Source organism: Atractosteus spatula, chromosome 14, assembly GCF_055471065.1.
Source record: "Atractosteus spatula isolate fAtrSpa1 chromosome 14, fAtrSpa1.hap1, whole genome shotgun sequence".
NCBI classification, from domain to species: Eukaryota; Metazoa; Chordata; class Actinopteri; order Semionotiformes; family Lepisosteidae; genus Atractosteus; species Atractosteus spatula.
The window spans coordinates 36,114,836-36,135,163 of NC_142719.1; the positions used below are offsets into that span (position 1 = coordinate 36,114,836).

Here is a 20,328-nt window from a genome sequence, read left to right on the forward strand (position 1 = left end):
TGATTGTGACAGGAAAGTCATGACTCACTTGCTTCTCACAGATGAAAAAAAAAAATTTTCATGTAAATGGTTGCAGCTTTGTTCAGTCCCTACATTTCATTCTTTCAGTGCAACACACTTAGGTGCTTTGATTCTACAACACAAACAGCATAGTTATAACAGCAGAACATGTAACACTTCTTCTTGACAGTAGTGAAAAAAAAGATAGAAGATAAAAACAACACGGGAAATCACAGAGACCAAAAACCAACTTGATGGTGACCTTTCTGCAGAACTATCTATAGAAAATGGCAAGGAAAAAGGCTTTATTTTACGCTACACTGTTTTCTCACTTCACCAACAGATTTCCCCAGCCCAAGTCTATTGCTTCTGAATTTGTTTTCACAGTTACTTATGGACAGGTGTTGCAAAAAGCACGGGAGCATCTAAAAAATGAGTTTGATAGCAATTGTGCAAACTAATCTGTAGGAATAATATAAATGATGCTGATATTGCAAAGATAAAGCACTTTTCAGAGCAATAAATAAAGACAGTATAAGAGAAAATAAAATTACTAGAAAAAATCCTGCACCTCTTATTAATAATATCCTGCAGCTAATCCTTGATCATTTTTCAGCCTGTAGAATAACAGTTAACTCTTACAATAACATGGAAACATTTAACTTTTCACTAATTGAAATACAAGTAAAAACAAATCTGCTGACTCTATCATTTGAAAACTATAAATGTTTTAAGCAATTTAGTCCATAAATGAAGATTAATGCAACATCTATTTCAATTTCAACTGCTACTCATGAAATAACCTTATAAAAATGTTAATGAATTGCCACTTTGCCACGCACATTCCTGCAACACGTTCTTTGATAAAAAGGCCTTGTTCTTATGTGGATGCAGTACGCTAGTGCAGAACTACAAAATATAAGACACTGTTTCTTTACTAGTATGTTTTACATTAAATACAAGAACAGTATGACACTTTTGCACAATTATATGGTTTATAGACAAGTGGTTAGAACCATTATCTGTACTGCAGTGTAATTTGATATTGTTAATACTAAAATGGCTCAATTCCAGCACCCCAGGGCTATGTGGCCAGGCTTGTAACACGTCCTTGAGCTGCTCAGGAGATTCGTACTGCAGTGGTCAGTGCTGCTAACAGCATCAAACTACTACTACATTCAGTATAAAATGATAATTTAAGCAGATACTGATAATTAAAGCACAATTACACTTACAGTACATGCTTTCTATTCATAAAAAAACTTTTTTATAACTAGATGTTAAACTAAGAATAGAAGAGCTAGTGCTGTGGCATCCCTTCTATTTCTAAAACACTTGCCTAATTCCTTCCTTAATTCACTATATTACTTCATTCCTTGCTAATGTTATTTAAAAAGAAACAGAGGTTATAAGGGCAGTACAGAACAGTTTTGTCATTGACTTGTGCCTACCTTCATGTGCCATGGTGACTGTGTCCTCCTTGGATGAGTTGTTGTAGATGACTACGCCAGAGGCATTGAAGGAGGTTGCTCTCAGAATTTTCTCCTTGAAGGTGCAGTTTCCTCTCTGGAGCAGTGCGATCCAGTGTGTTGTTTTGGGTGGGACAATGAAATGAGTCTGAGGATCACAGCCCTGACGGTCTGCAACTGTCAGACAAAACAAAAACAGACATACAGTAGGAACGTAAGAGGACAGTTACAGGAAAAAAGATCTTCTAATACCATAAGCTTCAGGGATGATGTAATTTATTTTGTCATGGCTTTTGTCTATACAGCAGCAACATTTTAATCTACGTTTTGCACAGATTAGTTTCGTGTTACTGTTACAGCATTTGCCTTCTTTATTGTTTAATTTTGCATTTGAAACTTTCTTATTATTTTAGAAAATAAAAATTCTAGTGTAAAATATTTGTAATTTCCCTCCTTAACAGAAAAAAATAGTGTAATTATCACAAGATTAGACGTTTACTAAAGCAGTACAAAAACACAAAACTCTGATAGATACAAGATTCTACTTGTTGAGCATGTACAACATCTGGTTAAAGTATTCATGCTCCTGGAAATTTCCCCCCTTTTTGCTGCTGTTAGAGCTTGTTTCAACAATGAAAAAAATAAATGGGCATCAGGTGATCATCTTGCTTCAAACAGGACCCCTATTTTCGCACATTTTCAACTTATTGGGGATAGAAGCATGGGAGGCAGGAGTTAACTGGTCAAACAGTGTGACTGGCCATGTTTCCGGAAAATGGAAATGACCCAAAAATTATTTGGGTAAAAGTGATTGGGGCATTTTTATGATGCATGATTAACACAATATGACAGCTTTGAAATCAATCAGTATAGCAGGTCATAAGACAATTTTGGAATGGTTTTCCTATATGTGACCCCCCCAGTGTAGCCCAGTATACCCGCCTACTATAAAATTCTGAGGAAGAAAACTGACCTTACAATTAATCAACATAGGCTTCCACTATTTGGAAACTTAAACAACTGCTACACTATATTTCATTTGAGTCCTCTAAAAGTCTGACAGTTTGAAGTCTTCTATTTTCTTCAAATATACATACACAGCATTTACTATTCACTCTCTAAAGTCTGCAGCATGACAGTATACTTATTTTGCATATACTGATTAGGTCAAAACTGCACTTAAGGTTACTTTAAGAACTTTCTTTGTTGTGAAATCCCACTACACTTTGTTCTCAGGAAAATTAAATCCTGCTAAGCTTCATCTTCACAGCTGCTCCCTGGAGTCTGTGGAAATGCAGGACTACAATTAAAAGAGAAGTGGGAAAAAGCCTGGGAGCCCTGTGTATACAGTGTATGTGTCAAAAAGTTTTGCTCACACTGAACAGGGGGATTAGAAAGTCTTTCTGAGGTCAGCGAAAGGCAAGAGGTCAAACATTTGAAAGAGTAATCATTCCCACATTTACAGTACACATCACAGATAAAAGAAAGTACTGCTCCTGAAGAGCACACGTAATCCATACTGTACATGCCGGTTTGCCCACATAAGTGGTCTACTCTGTGCTACAGTACAGAATCTCATGTTCATTCCCTGAATCAATAATCTGCTTATTTTCAAACAGAAAAAGAAATCTTAAAACCATAGTCATTACTTGTATATATTTTACTTAATGGCTGATAACACTTTACCATCTTCCAGTGTGTAAAAAAAACAACTAAAAATGATAAGTTTGGTCTGCAATGGGAAATGTTAAAATGGCTGCTGTGACGTTAATGGCGATTTCTGTTTGCATTTCTGCAGCATTCTGGGCTAATGGAAGTCTTAATTCTGCCACTTCTGTACTTGTGCAACTTGATCTACATTCTCATTCACAGTGGGCTGCATCACATTATGAACAGGATTGTCAGGAATGGATGGGGTTTACATAGTTTTCCTTTAGCACAATCAGTCATCAGACAAGAAAACATAAAATACAGTAAACTAAATACAGTAGCGTACTACTCATGACCTACTGAATAAGATTGTATGGCTCATGGAAACTAGAAACTATAATACTGACCTGCAACACACACAAGAACTAAAAATATTTACGTAACCAAGTACAAAACCAGAGCACGTCCCTCTTTTTGAACCTTAATAATATTCAAATGCAGTTTATTATACTGTTGTAGTATATTATATAATACAGTGTGGGCTGGTACATTGGCGCACTGGTAAGCACTGTTGTCTCACAGTGCTGGGTCTCTGGGCTTGTATGGTCTCCCTGTGTTCTCATGGGTTTCCTCTGCAGGCTCTGGTTTACACCCACAGTCCCAAGACAGACTGGTACAGTATGTTAATTGGCCTTTGGGAAGATTTACCCTGGTGTGAGTGCATGCATGACTGTGTCTGTGTGTGCCCCACTATGGGCTGGCATCCCACCCAGGGTGTGCCCCGCCTTGTGCCCATTGCTTGCCAGCTCCCCCATGACCCTGAACTTGAAACGGTGGTTAGAAAATGGATGGATGGATAAAACAGCATCATATTTATGCAATGGATCCACCATGTCAATGCAACATACTTCAATAATAACATCAAATAAGCTATGAAGTGATGTGTCACAAAAGTATAACAATTTCTGAAATATTATGTAATCAATATGTTAGAGTATAGTTCCCATTACAAATCTTAACTTCTGCATGTAGTTTAATGCAAGAAAATCAATAATAAGCAAAAATGCCATATTTTCTTGGCATGTCCATTAGATATTGGCAATATCTACGTTTTTCTGAAAGCAACATGCTCAGAAACAAGAAACATGCGTAGACAAACAAGGAAGTAAAGCTTGCAGTACATTTAAACAACTAATTCACATCACTTGTAAGCTGTTGCTTATTAATGAGCCTACACAATTTAAAACAATTGATTCAAGAACCATGAATCAAGCTAGAAACAGAAGTGCCTAAAGGTTCAAAAAGGGGATGTCCCCTGTTCTTTTTTGTACTTGGTTGCTTTAATATTTTGAGTTTGTGTGCCTGTTGCAGGTCAGTGTTCTTCCATAGGGGAGACATTTTCCATATCAACACTTCTGCCTTCATCGGGCAGCAATCACTGCTTTTTGGTTCAGCAACAAGCACTAAAATTGCCTCAGCTGCTTTATTGGGACATTTAAGGTAATGATATATCATGCATGACGGAAAGATAGCACTCCATCTGTAAGCTCTCAGTTTCAAGGGTTTATTTTGTAATATCCTATATGGAAGGTTTGACTCAACACTGACAAACCCAACTCCATGGAAAAAAAGGTTTGTTGCCTATTGTTGCAAGCACATACTACACCAGACAGCTAATGGCAGTTAAAAGACATTTAACAAAAGCAGGTTGGATAAACACCAGTTGTGGCATTCAACTGCGTTGTAAAAAGGGTGAGGCACTTGAGGGGCAGTTATTTCCCACTCTGATAAACGTTTGATAATGCTTGTGTTATACTGTAAGCTAGCTGTTTTTTTATACGCTCACAGTTTCTGAAACATGATGGGTTTCAAGTTTAATAGGTCTGTGTCAGTCAGTTTTTTAAAGGAAAGGAAGCATAAAGGTCACAAAAAGGCAGCATTTTCACAAGCATTTTTCCCTAGCTGCTCTTCAACAATATTCACAGGGGTCACATCCGTGTCACTTTTTCTCAGCAGCAACAAAGTCAGTCAACACTCTGGGCTCTGGTCAAAACGTAGCCTGTGCAAGCCCGACAGCGGCATGATTCAGGGCCACAAGATCAAGTCGCGGAGAGGGAATTTAACACAAGGAGGCTATATTTCTGGTCAAAGAACCACTGAGTCCAGGCAAACAAGGTCTGAAAAGCAGACTGAATAGCAACACATCTACTCGAATTACAATGCGTGTTCTATCTAGTACCATTTTAGCCTTGTAACAGAATCTCCCAGTCGGAAACAAATGGTACAGGACTAGTTTCTGAGAACACATACCTTCTCAAAATTCATATGAACATACTGTACTGTATCTTTTATGACATGTTCTTCTCAGGATCTTTATTTCAAAGATGACATTAAGAATAGTTATTTCAGCATATCATCCCTGTGAAAGCATTAGGAATGCATTTGCTTTTCCTCTTAAGTGTAAATACCATAATATTCAGTCAGACAACCGGTATTACAACTGAATAGAAATAATCAGGAGGGATTAAAGGAGTTTTATCTTGCTATTTTCTACCAAAAGATAACCCTTGACTTCAGCTTCCATTATCCTCATTCATTTAACACAAGTAAATTCATTTGCTCTTCTCAGGACACACAAGGTGCTGCAAAGAACTAAAAACAAACAACGGAAAATAGAAATACTTCAAAATATGTTTTTAATACAAAGGTTTTCCAGAAATCTTAGAGATTCAGTCTCTAAGGTGTTAAGCTAATGGAATTCTTTTATGCACTGCAAGTGGGAAGGAAGAGACTCTGCTCTTACGTCATGGTCAAGAGCAGCTGGAGTCTTCAGACCCAGGAAACAGGAGAAGGCTGCATGAAGAAAAAAAGAGAAAAAAGAAAAAAACTGTGCCGCAGGAAGGAGGAGGCGATGACAAGGAGGAACTGCAGAGTTCAGAGGCAATGAGCTCTTTGCAGGAAAAAAAAAAGTCCATAGGCAGTGAAAAACATGCAGCCTTGTAACAATCAAACATTACATGATTATTTTTTTCCTACATCGGGCGCAGCACTGAATCACCCAAATGAGACAGGCCTGCTCTTCATTGTTGCTGTAAATTAGCATAAAAGAAAATCTCTTCTATCTTAAATGCATTCACTAAAGCATTTTTTATATAAACGCAGTAAGACTTACTGACTGCCAGTTTATCTATTATCTAGAGCAAGCAAGCCATAATCCTTTTGCGTATTCCAGCAAATGTAAAGCACAGTAGCATTTATCCTGGATGCAAGAATGGCTTAATATCAAGCAAGTGTATAGCAGGAGGTCAGAATAATTGATTCGCTTAAGGAGATACTACAGGAGCTGTAGTATTATTAACATTTTTCCCTTCCAAGTAGAACATGCAGGGACTAAACTGCATGTTATTTTAGGTGTTTGCAATTCTTTTTAGAGAAAGAATACAACTATGTGGAGTGTATAATATTGGCTTAAGCCAAGAACAGAAGTGAGAATGTCATGGTGCAAGCTAGCTCTGCACCTAACTGGTTTCAGTGCCACAATCACCTTCAATTTCTTTCTAAAGTTAAAAATAAGTGTCTATAAAACAAGGCATAACACATCTAAACATTATAATGTATTTGGTCTATACATGTATGCACACACAAAAAGAACAGAGGTACTACACACAATTTGTCAATTTCCCTGCCTGTGTAAAATGTAAATTCAAAACCATAATTTGCAATTTTACTGGTTGTCAGTTTCCTGAAGCTGACACGTTTTAATTACTGGGAAGAAATAAGGTGTAGCTTGATTAATAATCACAATTACAATTACAAATACTGACTGCCAACAGAAGTGACTTCACTGGTCAAGGTTAAACCAAGACTATAGTCCAATAGTCTTTCCAGGAACTGCTTCACAAACAACCCCTTTGTCCCAACACTTTGTACTGACCAGTCACCCTGCAGTCACCAACTTCATGGTCACTGAGGCCACTGAGACTTAGATTTCTTGACTGTCCAGAAGATGAGCTCAATTTAATAATGAGGCATGCACTATTTCATAATTCACACCACCTGAAATGCCATAGATGACAGCAACAGGTCTGGTTTCATAAGAATACATTTAAAAACATTGTGCTTTCTATCTTATGTATTTCTTAATGATTTGTTGACAAAGCCAGCACAGAAAATAGAGAGAGTTGAAATGTACCAGTTAGCCCATGGCATTTCAGAAAGTACAGTTTAACTGTACTACAGTGCTCCAGAATTCAAACCTAACACGGGCCTGTGTGGAAAATTTGACGAGAAATGCATTATTTTCTGTAACAGATAGCTACACGTGCAGGGGATTAGATAACAGGGCACTCAATCTGTTTCAGGATTCATTTATCTTAATTAACATGGTTCCTGGTGGAAGCAAAAGATTAAATACTGCTGCTGGAATGTAAGGTGAATAATCCCTTTAATCAACAACATGACCATACTAAAGAACTGCAGCGGGACGTTTATCCACGTACTGTGTAAAGATGAAAACCAATTACTCTTAGGGTTCCTGGGTCACAAATCTGCAAGAGTTTTAAATGATAATTTTATAAACATTCTTGCAAAATTTATAATTGCCCACTTTGCTTGGTTGGAAGACAAAAAAACCTATAATACTAATACTGTTAACTTATATAATAAGTTAAGCAACTTGTGAAAGTTTATTCAATATTCGAGTGTGTTGCAGTGTCTTTGGGTCAGAAGAACATCAATAATGGGAGCAGGTTATGAGAGCAGTGAATTCCCCCCAACTCTGCATCTGAAATATGTAACCAATGAAACCCAAGACTTGAGAGCAAGACCTAGTGAGGCAGCTGGCAGTGCCACTCTTCATGCACTGCTGAATTTGTGAGAAAAAGAGGCCTTTTAAGCACTGTCAGTGTGGTACTTGTTGTCATCCAAAGCCTTTTATCACACATCCTTCGGGGAAAACAAAAACTAACAAGCAAAATGGGGAGCTGCATTCCTCTAACAATGAAGGCTGAGCAGCACAGCGGATGACAAGAATCCCAGATGCATTCTCTTCCTCTGACAACCTCCAAATCCAAAGGCAGAGGCTGGCAAATAAGAGACAGCCCTCCGTACCATAACAGAATACTTGAGACTTTTTCAATATACTGCATGGCTGGACCGGGGTTGGTAAGACTAGAAACTTGCAGATAAGGCTTTACGGAGCACTGTAACATTAATCAGGCCAACCATGCAAGTCTGAATTGAAAAAGATGCCGCAATCATCATAAGCAGAGCAGACTGATATTCAGTTACAAAAAATGCCGACGTTTTAATATCAGAATATAGGTATCTAATGCCTTTTTTACATTCCTTTATAATTCTATAAATTTGGTATTGTCTATTAAGTCAACTCCTATACTACACGTGAAGAATGAAGATCTAGAAACATGCTTCTTCAGTTCTCCTATCTTCCATAGCCATTCACTCTTGGCTCCTGAGTGCAGTACAGGTGAGTTATAGCTAATTGGAGGAGTGACATCACTGCAAGCTTACAGCTGACCATCAAGCCAAAGGAGTCATTACTTCTATTAAAGGAAATTTGGCCTATAATATCTTTTCTCTTTGATAATCCCATTGCTGACTAATGGCCTGACAGATACGGACCAGCAACTTTTGTACCACCATTATTAGTTGCAAGCTTAGGTGCAAAATAAAAGAAGACTTTTTCTTTCATCATAGAAAACGATTCTTTTACTTTCTTATAACAATCCAAAGCTGAACAATAACTGACTATTTACTATGCTACAAAATAGCACAATCAAGGAAAGCTGTGATTGATATTTAATTAACCATGTAATTTGCTGTACTCACATTCTGGTAAGGACATCTATCTCATTATTAATACTCCTTTATTTCAGCAGGTAGGTCTGTTTAGTACAAATTCTCATTTACAGTGACAACCTGGAACCCAATTATCAGACAGCACAACAGCATCATCACACCTGGGATTTGAACCCAAGACTCTACAGTCTGGAATATACAACCCTTAACCTTTAGTCTACACTGCAGTCTAAACAACTGAAATAACTTTTTTGTGAAGTCTTCTGGAGCGTGGACTGTCTTTCCTGTGTTAGTTCTGTGAAGATATAGCTAGAATTTTTAAAAATACAGCAAAGCTGTCAGGTCTGTTACTAGCAAGCACATGGCTAAATAATAAATAACCTACAGAATTTACAGCTCTCATCTTGGAATCTGTTGTGCACTACTGTACAGCAGCGTGTGATCTAGAGGGAATGCTTCCAATCCATTGGTGATAATGACCTGGACAGCAGGGCTGCTTTTGTCATGTAGTGGAAAACTGAATTGCACCATAGTTTATTTGACAGTAGATAGAGATGCTCTTTGTACATCCTGAGCTTGTCAAGCATTAACATCAACAGAAAAATATCCCATATTTTCTTCTTGCATAAATTGTTGCAGCACATTGTGATGCTCCCAGCCTTTTCCTTCAACTGATTTATTTCACTTGACAAAGACATGCTTATTTAAATATTTTTCTATATGGTTATATTGTTAGGTGAAAATATGAACATTATACTATTAAGAAGCAATTATTACCATAAAATGTGAATCCTTTAATGTTTAATATGTTCATGGGAACTGCTACTAATACAAACTGAAATCGCATGGCTTTCAAAGTAAGTGGCTCGGTGACCTGTTCAAAGTGACTCACAGCATTTAATACCAGCTGGGTAATAATTTATTCTTTAAAGCTAATTTAAAATTCTATTTATACCTTGAGGTCACACATCCTAAAAGGCAAAGTATGTCTATTTTATTCCCAGACTATCCCACTTCAGGTTTAGCACTGCAAGCTCTAAAAGCATGTTGATATATGAAAAAAGAAAAGACAGTACCGAAAGAGCTGACAGTGCACACGGCAAATACCAATGCAGTGCTCTGTTTACCTGTTTAAACATATGACTGGAAATATAATTACAGGAAATAAATCTTTTCTCACAATAGCATGGCATATTCACCAGAAAATAGGAGTCTCATGACCTTTTCTCATCGCGTTCAATTCAAACTGAAACCAAAGAATGCCTTATGAGTAATCATGATCCACACTAGAAATCTGGTGCAGTGTTGAAGTGTATGATTCAATATCAAACATGTAGTTAGACAGACTGAGAACAACTCAGTTGTATTGAGTTATCTGAGAAATGAAAACATCTCAAAGAAATTCTGTACCCTGAACCAAAATAATAGTGTTGTACATTTCAGACTGAAAGAGTTCCTAATATTATTCTGAACAATAAGGGGAGAGTTTTTATGACTTCAGTAGCTGACCCTTAATTTCACAAAATGACCTGTGGATTTCCAAGGTCTGACATCAAAAGCAACTGTCAGGAATTTGTTTGCTCCTGGATCAAGGAGCTGTACTTGATCCAGGATTGGTACGATAGTTATTGTCACTCATAACACTGATACATGCTAAAATCAGAAGAGAAGGCCTTACCATATCCAAACAGTCACCATTTTTCTAACAGCACTAGCTTGTTTTAAGGAACAACCATAGAAGGAGGGTACGGTACAGTACAAGCCACTTCAACTGAGGCAAGATAATCTGAGAGTACATGTTGACTGAAAATGTCTGGTCGGTCAAAGCACATTTTAGTGTGGGTATAATAAAAGTGACCCACATTGATCTGGTGCTTAGCACCTACTCCTGTTTTGTGGGACAGTACCCAGCTACAACAGTACTTAGAATACCAATGATGACTCAAAACAAATTCTAATGAATCCCCCAAAAGCCTGCTGTTGCTCACTGTTAACTCTATTTCTACCTCATCTTTTAAAGATAAAATACCTTATAAGCCAGTATTCAAAAAAACATTTTTGAAGCAGCTTTTAAAATACCTTAGTCACCTTTAGCATCAGCTTACACTTTCCACATCTAAAATAATCAGTGCAAATGATCTAAAGTTTAAGACAGGCCTTATACTAAACAAGCTACTGTCTGCAGTTAAGTAATATCTAAATGCAAAGCCATTTTCTAGGTGTACCGTTTCAAACAAGTGTGACAACAGTAAGCTGTCAGCAAAGCTGAAAGTGTGTCAGGAAATGAGTTACAAAATGAGATTGAACATATTTTTCATCAGGCCTCTCACACAGGGATCCTTCAAAATACAATACTAGGTGGGCTGAATGGCCTCCTCTCGTTTGTAACATTTCCTTTCTACAGTTGCTTGAATCCACTGGTCTCTCTAATCGGGTCTTCTACAAAGGCCTTCTACACTTAAATCATTATTCTGCTTTTAAGAAAGAAAGACACTGAAAACATTGTATCCTGTAGTCCATTCTCACCTTAAATCCATGTTAAACTCTTTAAGACGTTTTATTTTTAAATCATTGCATACCAAAATATTGCAGGAATGGACTGATTGTACAAAGACTCCATTACATACTTAACATTCCTGCATGTTTTTATTCAGAACAAGTGATCTTTTTGGATGGTCTAATTCTCCTTTCAACTAATTAAGCTCACAGAAAGAGAAATGGCTAATATTGCCATGCGGCTACAGCCTTATTTGTATTTCCCCCAACCACATTTTGAAAGTTATTACTTCTGCATTATTTACTTAAATAACTTTTTTTTTAATTAAGTGAATGATGGAACACATTAAATATCAGTAATTAAGGCACATTAAAAAAGATTAAATGTTGTGAAAGGACGGAAGATTGTGGACAGCAATAGAAACTATGACACAATTACTTGCCAGGAAATGGTGTTTTTTTTTTATCTGTACAAAAAATGCTTTGCAGCCAAACATTTTTTTCTTCATCCATTTAGTGCAGCTTCCTTTGTAAATGAAAATATGTCAAAAGTCAGCTTGCTTTCACTTCAACTATTACTGCAAGGTTGCTATATAGCCTTTTCAATCATCGGTACCAAAAATACCTCCTACTGTAACTTTTGTTCTACAACGTAAGAGGCAAGACATTCATAATAATACCAAAAAAAATAAATCCTGGACACACAAGATAAACTTTGCTTACTGGTAGACTCACACTATGTTTCAATGCTTTACATTCTGGGTTACCCAGGGGAAATCAAACCATTGGGCAAAATTAATACTTTTCATGAAAGATTTTACAGTAGGAGCCATCATATGCAAAGTTCATTAGGCAACTGCAAGAGTAGATCAAGATCCTTCATGTTTTGCAACTACTTCTACCTCATGTATTTTAAACCCTTCCACTTCTGTTAGCAAGCACATCGGTTTCCACATAACTCTATTCTTCAATGATTTAGAAGAAATGCCAAATGATGGCAGCAGTGCTGTCCCACACAGCACAATACAACAGTTTTATTATCATGTCCCTATACTTGTTTGTATCACCATTTTAAGTGCACTGAAAACCCCAAAAATGCAGAGCAGAAACAAACGTTACAAATATCTTGCGGGTAGGTGGCATATGTAGCCACTGAAAATAGGAAGCACTGATCTTTGTGAGAGATACCCAGGTGCATCTAACTTGACTGCATTTCCTAAGCTCTTTCAATTCAAACACAGGTAGTTCAATGATACACTCGATTCTTTATATTACAGAGAGCCTGAAAATGAATGCCTACATCCTTTGTAACTTTGTGTACTTTTGTGTTCCGGCTGCTGCTTTACTGTCTCTACACTTCAGTTGAAACACTCAGCCTATGACACCTGTCAGCAAATGTGTGAAAAGTCTGAAAATGCTCAGAAGAACTTTTACTGTACTTAAATGTAGATGGTATTCTGAGGAGGATGAAGAGTACACCACACTAATGCATCATCAAAGGCAACTGTTCATTGAATAATTCAAAATATGTTTTATTAGGACTAATGGATGCACCAGACTTTACTTCTAGGATGATGTTTTATGCTTGCAATTTTCAAAGTGAATGAAAATGAGCAAGATAAAACTCTGTAATGTACTTAGGAGTAGACTTCAGGAGAATGCACTACTGAGAAAGTACTCTGGTAAGTAACAACAAACATTAGCCTTCATTTTCAGTTCAGTGTGATAATAAATAATATTGTCTTTCAAATCATGAGAAAAGGCATGGGGAAGCTTTTCATGTTTCCAGACAATCTTTGTAAAAACAACATCAGTCAAATAACAGCTTGGGATTCTATTTTGTTGACTTTTGGAGAGAAAAACTACACTGTTGCGCATGATTATCAAAATGACGGTGCATTAGCTTTACTAACTTCTGTCTAGATCTAGTCAGAAAGCAAAACCTAAGTAAGGCTGGGACTAGTCAATACTGATAAGGGAGACCTGTAAGGAAGTTGCTGGTGTAAGTAGTGAGGGTGGACCAGTAGGAGTGTCTTTTTCTTCCAAACTAGAATTTACAAAACCTGTATTGTCACTTTGAACAAATTATACTACATACGGGTAGGCAGGCTTAAAATATATTTATAAATTTAAAACACATACAGTATATACAACCATTCCTTCTTTTAGCTGTTTTGGCTATACTCAATTTTCTGTTTGGTACAGATGCTTATTACTTTAACGTACGGATCCAGATCTGTCATGAGAATATAGTATAAACCCTCCACTGCACTGAAGATTGCTACTCTGCTAATTTTAAAATCCAAAACAAAATGACTGCCCAAACAGCAGTGTTTCTGGAAAACAATAGTTTGTTTTAAAATAAAGTAAAGTTGTGTTAAATATCCTGTTAACCTGGTAGCTGTTAACATAAAAAATATTTACAAAAGGTGCTGTGAAAGTTTCCAATCCACATTAATAACTGAAAATCAGTTTGGAGCATTCTAGAAGCTGAATTATTTCTGTAGCAATACAAGGGTCATTTAACAATGGGTCTCTGATTTCTCATATTCTCTTGATCTAAAGAAAGATGACATTTTCTCTAGTTCAGGTGATGGACAGTCAGTGCTTTAAAGGGAAATTGCAGTCCCAATTTTTCCAGACCGGTTATTAAATCTTGGTTAACAAAATAAATTCATTGAGGTTTACAAAACAATTACAAATATCAAATTAAACACAAAATCATGAACTTTGTGAAAGTACTGTAAGCCACCATCTTGTCTTGCATTCGAGTTCCCACGACTCTTCCTGCTCACTAGTTACTGTAATAACTAATGTAATGCGATGTACGAGCGAATAAATACAGGTTGTGCAGCAGACATTTCATCACAGATATGTTCCAATGTGATCTGCATGCAAGGTTAACCAGTAGTATTTGTTAGCAAAATCGTCTCAAAATCGAGAGCAATACATTTAAAGAGATGAATTCATAAGCCTGGTTGTTTACAGTGACGTAGGGCTGATCTAAATCATCCCTTGATGCATTAAAAGACCAGCTCAGAAGAATTTTGGTAATTGCTGAACCATTTATTTAGACCATTTGCCAGTTTCCTGTTCTATTTCATGATGCATGTGACCTTATTTCTTACTAGTGAAATGCTATTTTTAATTTCGTGACCACTAATCCAAGCCACTGAAACTAGCCTATGAAAGCTCTGCTTGGCCTATGAAAGTTCTGCTTGGCTGAGCAAGTGAGGAAGTTTAGCAAATTACCATCAGTTTCTGTCCATGATGCCTCAGCAAAACACTTTTACACCCCCATCCTCACAATCCTTTTCAGAGCTCCTTAAGAAAGGTTCTTTTGAAACGTCCTCTGCTATGTAGGCAGCTAGTATTGCAACACTCATGACTCGAGCAAAACGTGTATCAATAGGAAATAGCAAAAAGACAAAAGACAAATGCAAACTTCTCTTCACCTGTGGAGGAAGGTGATCAATTCACATTAAAGACACTGATTTAACAGCCACTGTTTCAACCTTGGTGAAAATGTTTGTCTGTTCATCCAGTATGTATTATGCTTCACAGCAAGTGTTTATTAGTATTCCTTTTATTATGTTTATTGCTCCCTAAAGCATTATCATCAGATTATCTGAATGCTATAACATTCACATAATTCTATTTGGAGATATACAATACTAATTGATAGGCTACAGGACTAATACAAAACAAGGCAGTTTAAAGTAGAAATTGTTGCACTCCTTAATATTACAGAGAAAAACACTCAATACACAGTAGACTAAATTACATAAATGAAGTACTCCATCACCAGTGCTCTAGATTGATAGTGCTTATGCTGTTTCTACAGTCTATGTAGGCAGCCCAAACCAGTAATTCTGATTATGAGTTTTAAAGGAAACAATTTTGGAAATTGGGGTATCAAGGCAGACTGAATTACCTGGGACAATTTTTCCATTAAAAATTCAATCTCAAGTTGTGGCCAGTGAGTTAGAAAACAAAATGTATGAAAAAAGTTCTTTTCCAAATATACAGTAGTCAGAATGCTAGCAGAAAAGTTCAATATCGCCACTGGAGTAAGGTTTGATTCACAAAATATGAAACATTGATTTACACCATGTAAAATATACCAAATAAGAAAAAACATGTTGTTTTTGACTATATTTAAATGCATATAAATACAACTTAGAAAACAAACTAACACCTATTGATAAAAATGTGTTCCAATGTCTGTATTTAAGTATGAACTGGCCTGAGGACATTAACGTTTCAAGGGCGTCTTCCCATTCTTGAACTCACAAGCCCTGTCCCGTTCTTCCAAGAGCCTGAATCATGCACCCAACCCTTTTAAATAACATATTTACCTTAAAAGAATTATTAGAAAGTATCCGTCATAATAAAATTACATGAGTAATGATGACTCAGATAATCTTAAAAAGCTACGTCTTGCTTAACCATGAATTCTCTGAACAACAATGATGGATACAAACAGAGCATATACTTCCTTGCAAAAGATTAAATCTCAAATTATAGGTAGTAAGCATTCAAGAAAATTCAAGTGTTTTCTAGGGCTGGCCAGAAAACAGAGTATACTAAAATGGTAAATACTCAAAATTGGGGTGACATGATTACTAATGTAACACATGGATCTTGGTCTCCTTTTGTTTGCAGACTTTCTGTTTTTTCTTATGTTTCCAAATAAGAACAGAAACAGCCAAGAAGAAGTGTCAACTGTAGCACAAGAAAACTTGTGATCACACTGCCAGATACTGGTCAGCCAACCACATGGAACTGGTGGGCTCAGATCTCAAGGGTTCTGGCAGGGCTCACTGCAGGCAAAAGCTTATACTGAATGATCCGCTCAGAAAACCGCAGGGTCCCTATAAGGTCTGGAACCAGCCTATTTATCTTAACACGCACAGAATTATATCCCAACTCAGGCAGTGTGTTGTGCTGAAGATGACTGGCTTTGGGTATCTTTATTTCATAGTTATTTTATGGAGAAAAAGAAGACTTCTTCTTGCTCGACACATTTAGAAGAAGCTAGAAATTATGTACGAATACGGGGTGTAAACCATCTCACTTTTCATGTTATTAATTATATGGGGTGGCATGGGAGTCAGATGATTGACTCAAAACTCATCAAAATGTTGTGTCAGATTCATTACAGCTGTATTTGGAAACTTCCTCTTCCTAACACAAAAACTCAGACGCCATTCAGGGTCATTAGTCAAGAGAACCACCAAATACGATTAGCAGTGCTGTACCATGAATACAGCTTATTTCTCATGGATGCTTAGCCAAAGTAGGAGCTGCATCCTAGGCATTTAGCCATGCTAGACTGGGCAAAGAATTGAGCCAGTGTCTTCAATGTTTTTTTGCCTAATTAAACTTCGAGTAATGGTCCCAGTTCCATCAGTAGGGCTGTTAACTGCCCTATGGTTCACTACATTCAATGATCAAACAGATTTTATTTAGCCAGGAGTGCTCACAGGCACACTGGAGGCTTGGCATAATTTGGGAAAGACCTATGATCAAAAAGAAAGTTATAATTAATACGTTGTGCATCTGCTGCAAAAATAATTTTTGGTTAGTGGTATGTGTAAGACATTAGTATGCTTTGAGAGTGTGAATCATTCACTATACAGTAATTGCAATTATGTACGGAGTAAAATTTAATACCTAAGCCAACTAGCTACAAAAGTAGTTCAGGTGGGTAGCTGCGTCAGCATGCGTAGGCTGCAAAGGAACAAGTAATAGGTTTATTCCATGCTGAAAAAAAGAAGAAAGAGAACACAACGTTTCGGCCGTGGAGCCTTCTTCAGGTGTGAGAGAGACAGGGCAGTAGGCAAAGGTAAAGTAGCGGGAGAACAAAGGTTGGGAGGGAGGAGGAGTGAGAGGCGGGAGCAGGGGACAGAAAGAGAGGCCAATCAAGAGGTGTGAAGTCAGAATGGGTGCAGAGAGGTGTGAAATGAAACTTCCAATGAATGGAGAAAATTTAAAAGAACAGTAGTCTGTCGTTAAGGGAAGGGAGAAGGTGTGATCCTAGCTGCAGAATAATTTTAGTTTCGGTGGTCTTTCTGATGTATGAGTTCGGAAAACTAGCTACAAAAGTACTGGCACCTTGGATCTGAAACAATGTGGTGGCATTCATAAGATTTTATTTTAATAAATGGTTTGTTTATTTATCTTATAGAATGTGAAAGCTAAGACATTCCAGTGAGCAAATACTGTAATCCCTATATTTACTCAATTGTTTTCTTGCCTGAGCAAAGAACTGTCTTCAAAAAATCACAATATAAATATTAATATCCAAATGCATTGGTCCGCTTTTAGAATGATAGCTGTATAACTCGGGAGAGTACTTCTGTAGCCTGATAAATCAGCATACAGTACTTCCATACAATTAGATGGTATTCTCAGAACACAGGTACATTCTTCTATTAGAATGTTTGACAGTGCAACACAGAGTTTTGAAGGTTCTTACCACTCTGATTTCCTTATTACTAATATCTTTACACCCCTGAGAACCAAGAATCTCCTTTTTAAAAAGTGTGCTGCCAACAGCCAGGAAATAAAAAACTTATCTCACCACTGTCAGGGCAATGATGCTCTCCTTACAGACAGGAACAGAGCAAAACAGAAAAGTGTACAACTGCTGCATGGTAACCCATTCAAGGGCGGAAACATCAATTGCCGTCATACTTAAAGAGGACACCGCGAGTAGAAGGCCTATATTATAAAACAGGAAATGTTATCTGTTTGAGGGATGTAAAGATAAGCTTGTGAAAAAGGCAAATGAGAGGAGGCCATTCAGCTCATCTGGGAATTACAGTGATTCAAAATTTAACCTCCCTTTGCTTCTGAACAGTAGCGCTCATCTGCAGTGTATACCTTCTTTACAGTTAATTCTGTTATTTCGGTTGCTGTCACACTGACAATGATGACACATCATGACAAAACAGGGGCTAAAAAATAAGTGCATTGTGTTTTTTTTATCTGGAACGTACCAATTGGCACAACAAAGCTATAGACATATTTACCATCACGACATAAATCTTACATTTGAAAAAGAGATGAGTCTAAATTTTAATTTACACTTCTAAAAAACAATCACTGCATAACAAATACAGTTAACCTAATTAAAAGTTGCCCTTGATCATGTTTATCCACAGTAAAATATTCTGTATGATAACAAAACCTTTTTGTCAATCAATGGATTACTTAATATACTGTAACCAACACTGAAGGAAATGATTATGCAGCAACAGAAAACTTTAAATTAATTTCTTGGAAGCCACCCCAGGATAACTACAATGGGTTGTTTTTACTATTAATATTTCAACAAGAAAACAACCAAGAGCTCCAGCCTACAAGCCCACAATGTAAAAGCAGGAGTAGATCCACTTACTGCTTCCACTCCAGTTTAGTCATAAGAAGCACAATAATGGTCTGAGATGAACCAGCTGCTTCTGCATAACCATGAGGAACCAGTTTAATTACGTCATGTTTTTACTTTATCCCAGATGAGACAGAACAGTTCAGACGTGCACTGCTTCTTAGTCATATACAGTACCATGTAGTTTTATCAGCTTTAGAGACCAAGACGAGCTTTAGTAAGAAAATACTGGGTAAAAGAAATATAGGAAAGATACTATAAAATATTAATATTTGTAACATAGAATGGGATGAATCTCAAGTTATGGGGATTATGTTTTAGAGGACTACAACATCAAACATTTTCTTTAAGAAAAATCACTGCACCATGATATCACCAGATCACGTTATTACAAGGAAGAAAGCAGTGGAGCAGTGGTGAAAATTTGTATTGACCTCTGGGTTTCATTTTGAGAGTGACTAATATTTAAGGCTTAGGTTACTTCTCAAAACATGTAAAACGTAATGTAAAAATGCTTTAACATCCATGGTTACACAAGGTTTGAAACCTACAACTGTGTCAGTGATCTTGAACTCATTTCCTGAAAGGCAGAGTGTCTTCAAGGATTTGATTCAAGTGGTCAAATAATTACCTTAAACATATCTATTCTTATTCCTAGTCATACAGGCCTATAGGATTTTTCGGGATATCCTTCACAGTTCACTATTCAAAATAACACTTCATTAAAGGTACAGACACCTATAACATTTCTCAGAGCTTGGTTAGAAGTATGGCAAATAAACAGTTAATTACTTAGTTCTGGTGTACTTGTTTTAAACTTTTAAATTATTTGTCACAAACAAGCTTGGATCACATGTGTCTCAAAAGGGGGGACGTTTACACTTTACATACACAAAAGAGAAAAACAAGTGAGAAAACCATAAAAGTCAAAACATACTTTGAAATAGATCTTTGAAAAATAGAAAATTTGGAATTATATCACTTGTTACAATATTTCTTAAAAATATTTAGGGATCAAAACTGAAAGATTATGTTTCCAGGTATTGCTCCTCAAATAAAGTAATTTACATCTTTTTTTTTATAAAAACGTTTAATCTGTTTAGTCAATGCTTGACAACAAAATGCCAGTCAAATATAGTATACTATATTTTAAAGCTCCCATTTGTGCTTCAAGGGCTGAAAACAAAAAAAACAACCCTAAAGTTACCATAAATTACGGCCTCGGCAAAGTTTTGAAAAGTAGGTTAGAGTGATGAATTTTGTTTAAATCGAGGTTTCAAAGGAACAACCAGATGTTAATTTCGCGGTTTAAAAGTAAAAAAAAAGAAAAAACACAGGATGCTCACACACCAGAAGATGGCTACACAAACGAATTTCTGTTTTTCTTTCTCCTTTTCGGGGATTTCAAACATCAGAGAATTTGAATTGATTTTTGTCATTAAACAAGAATACAACTTACTGTACGTGCTATTTGAATACAACTAGTGTATGTTAATGATTACA

The 20,328-nt window shown here is 36.7% G+C and overlaps 1 protein-coding gene across 6 annotated transcripts in view; it reads right to left on the minus strand.

Moving 5' to 3' along the window:
* Positions 1-20,328, minus strand: part of rnf130 (ring finger protein 130) — a 63,159-nt gene that overhangs the window by 41,222 nt on the left and 1,609 nt on the right. For all 6 annotated transcript variants that reach the window (XM_088932188.1, XM_088932189.1, XM_088932187.1 and 3 more), the window contains exon 3: positions 1,452-1,646. In XM_088932188.1, the coding sequence (XP_088788314.1) occupies positions 1,452-1,646 (195 nt within the window). The remainder of the gene's footprint in view (positions 1-1,451; positions 1,647-20,328) is intronic.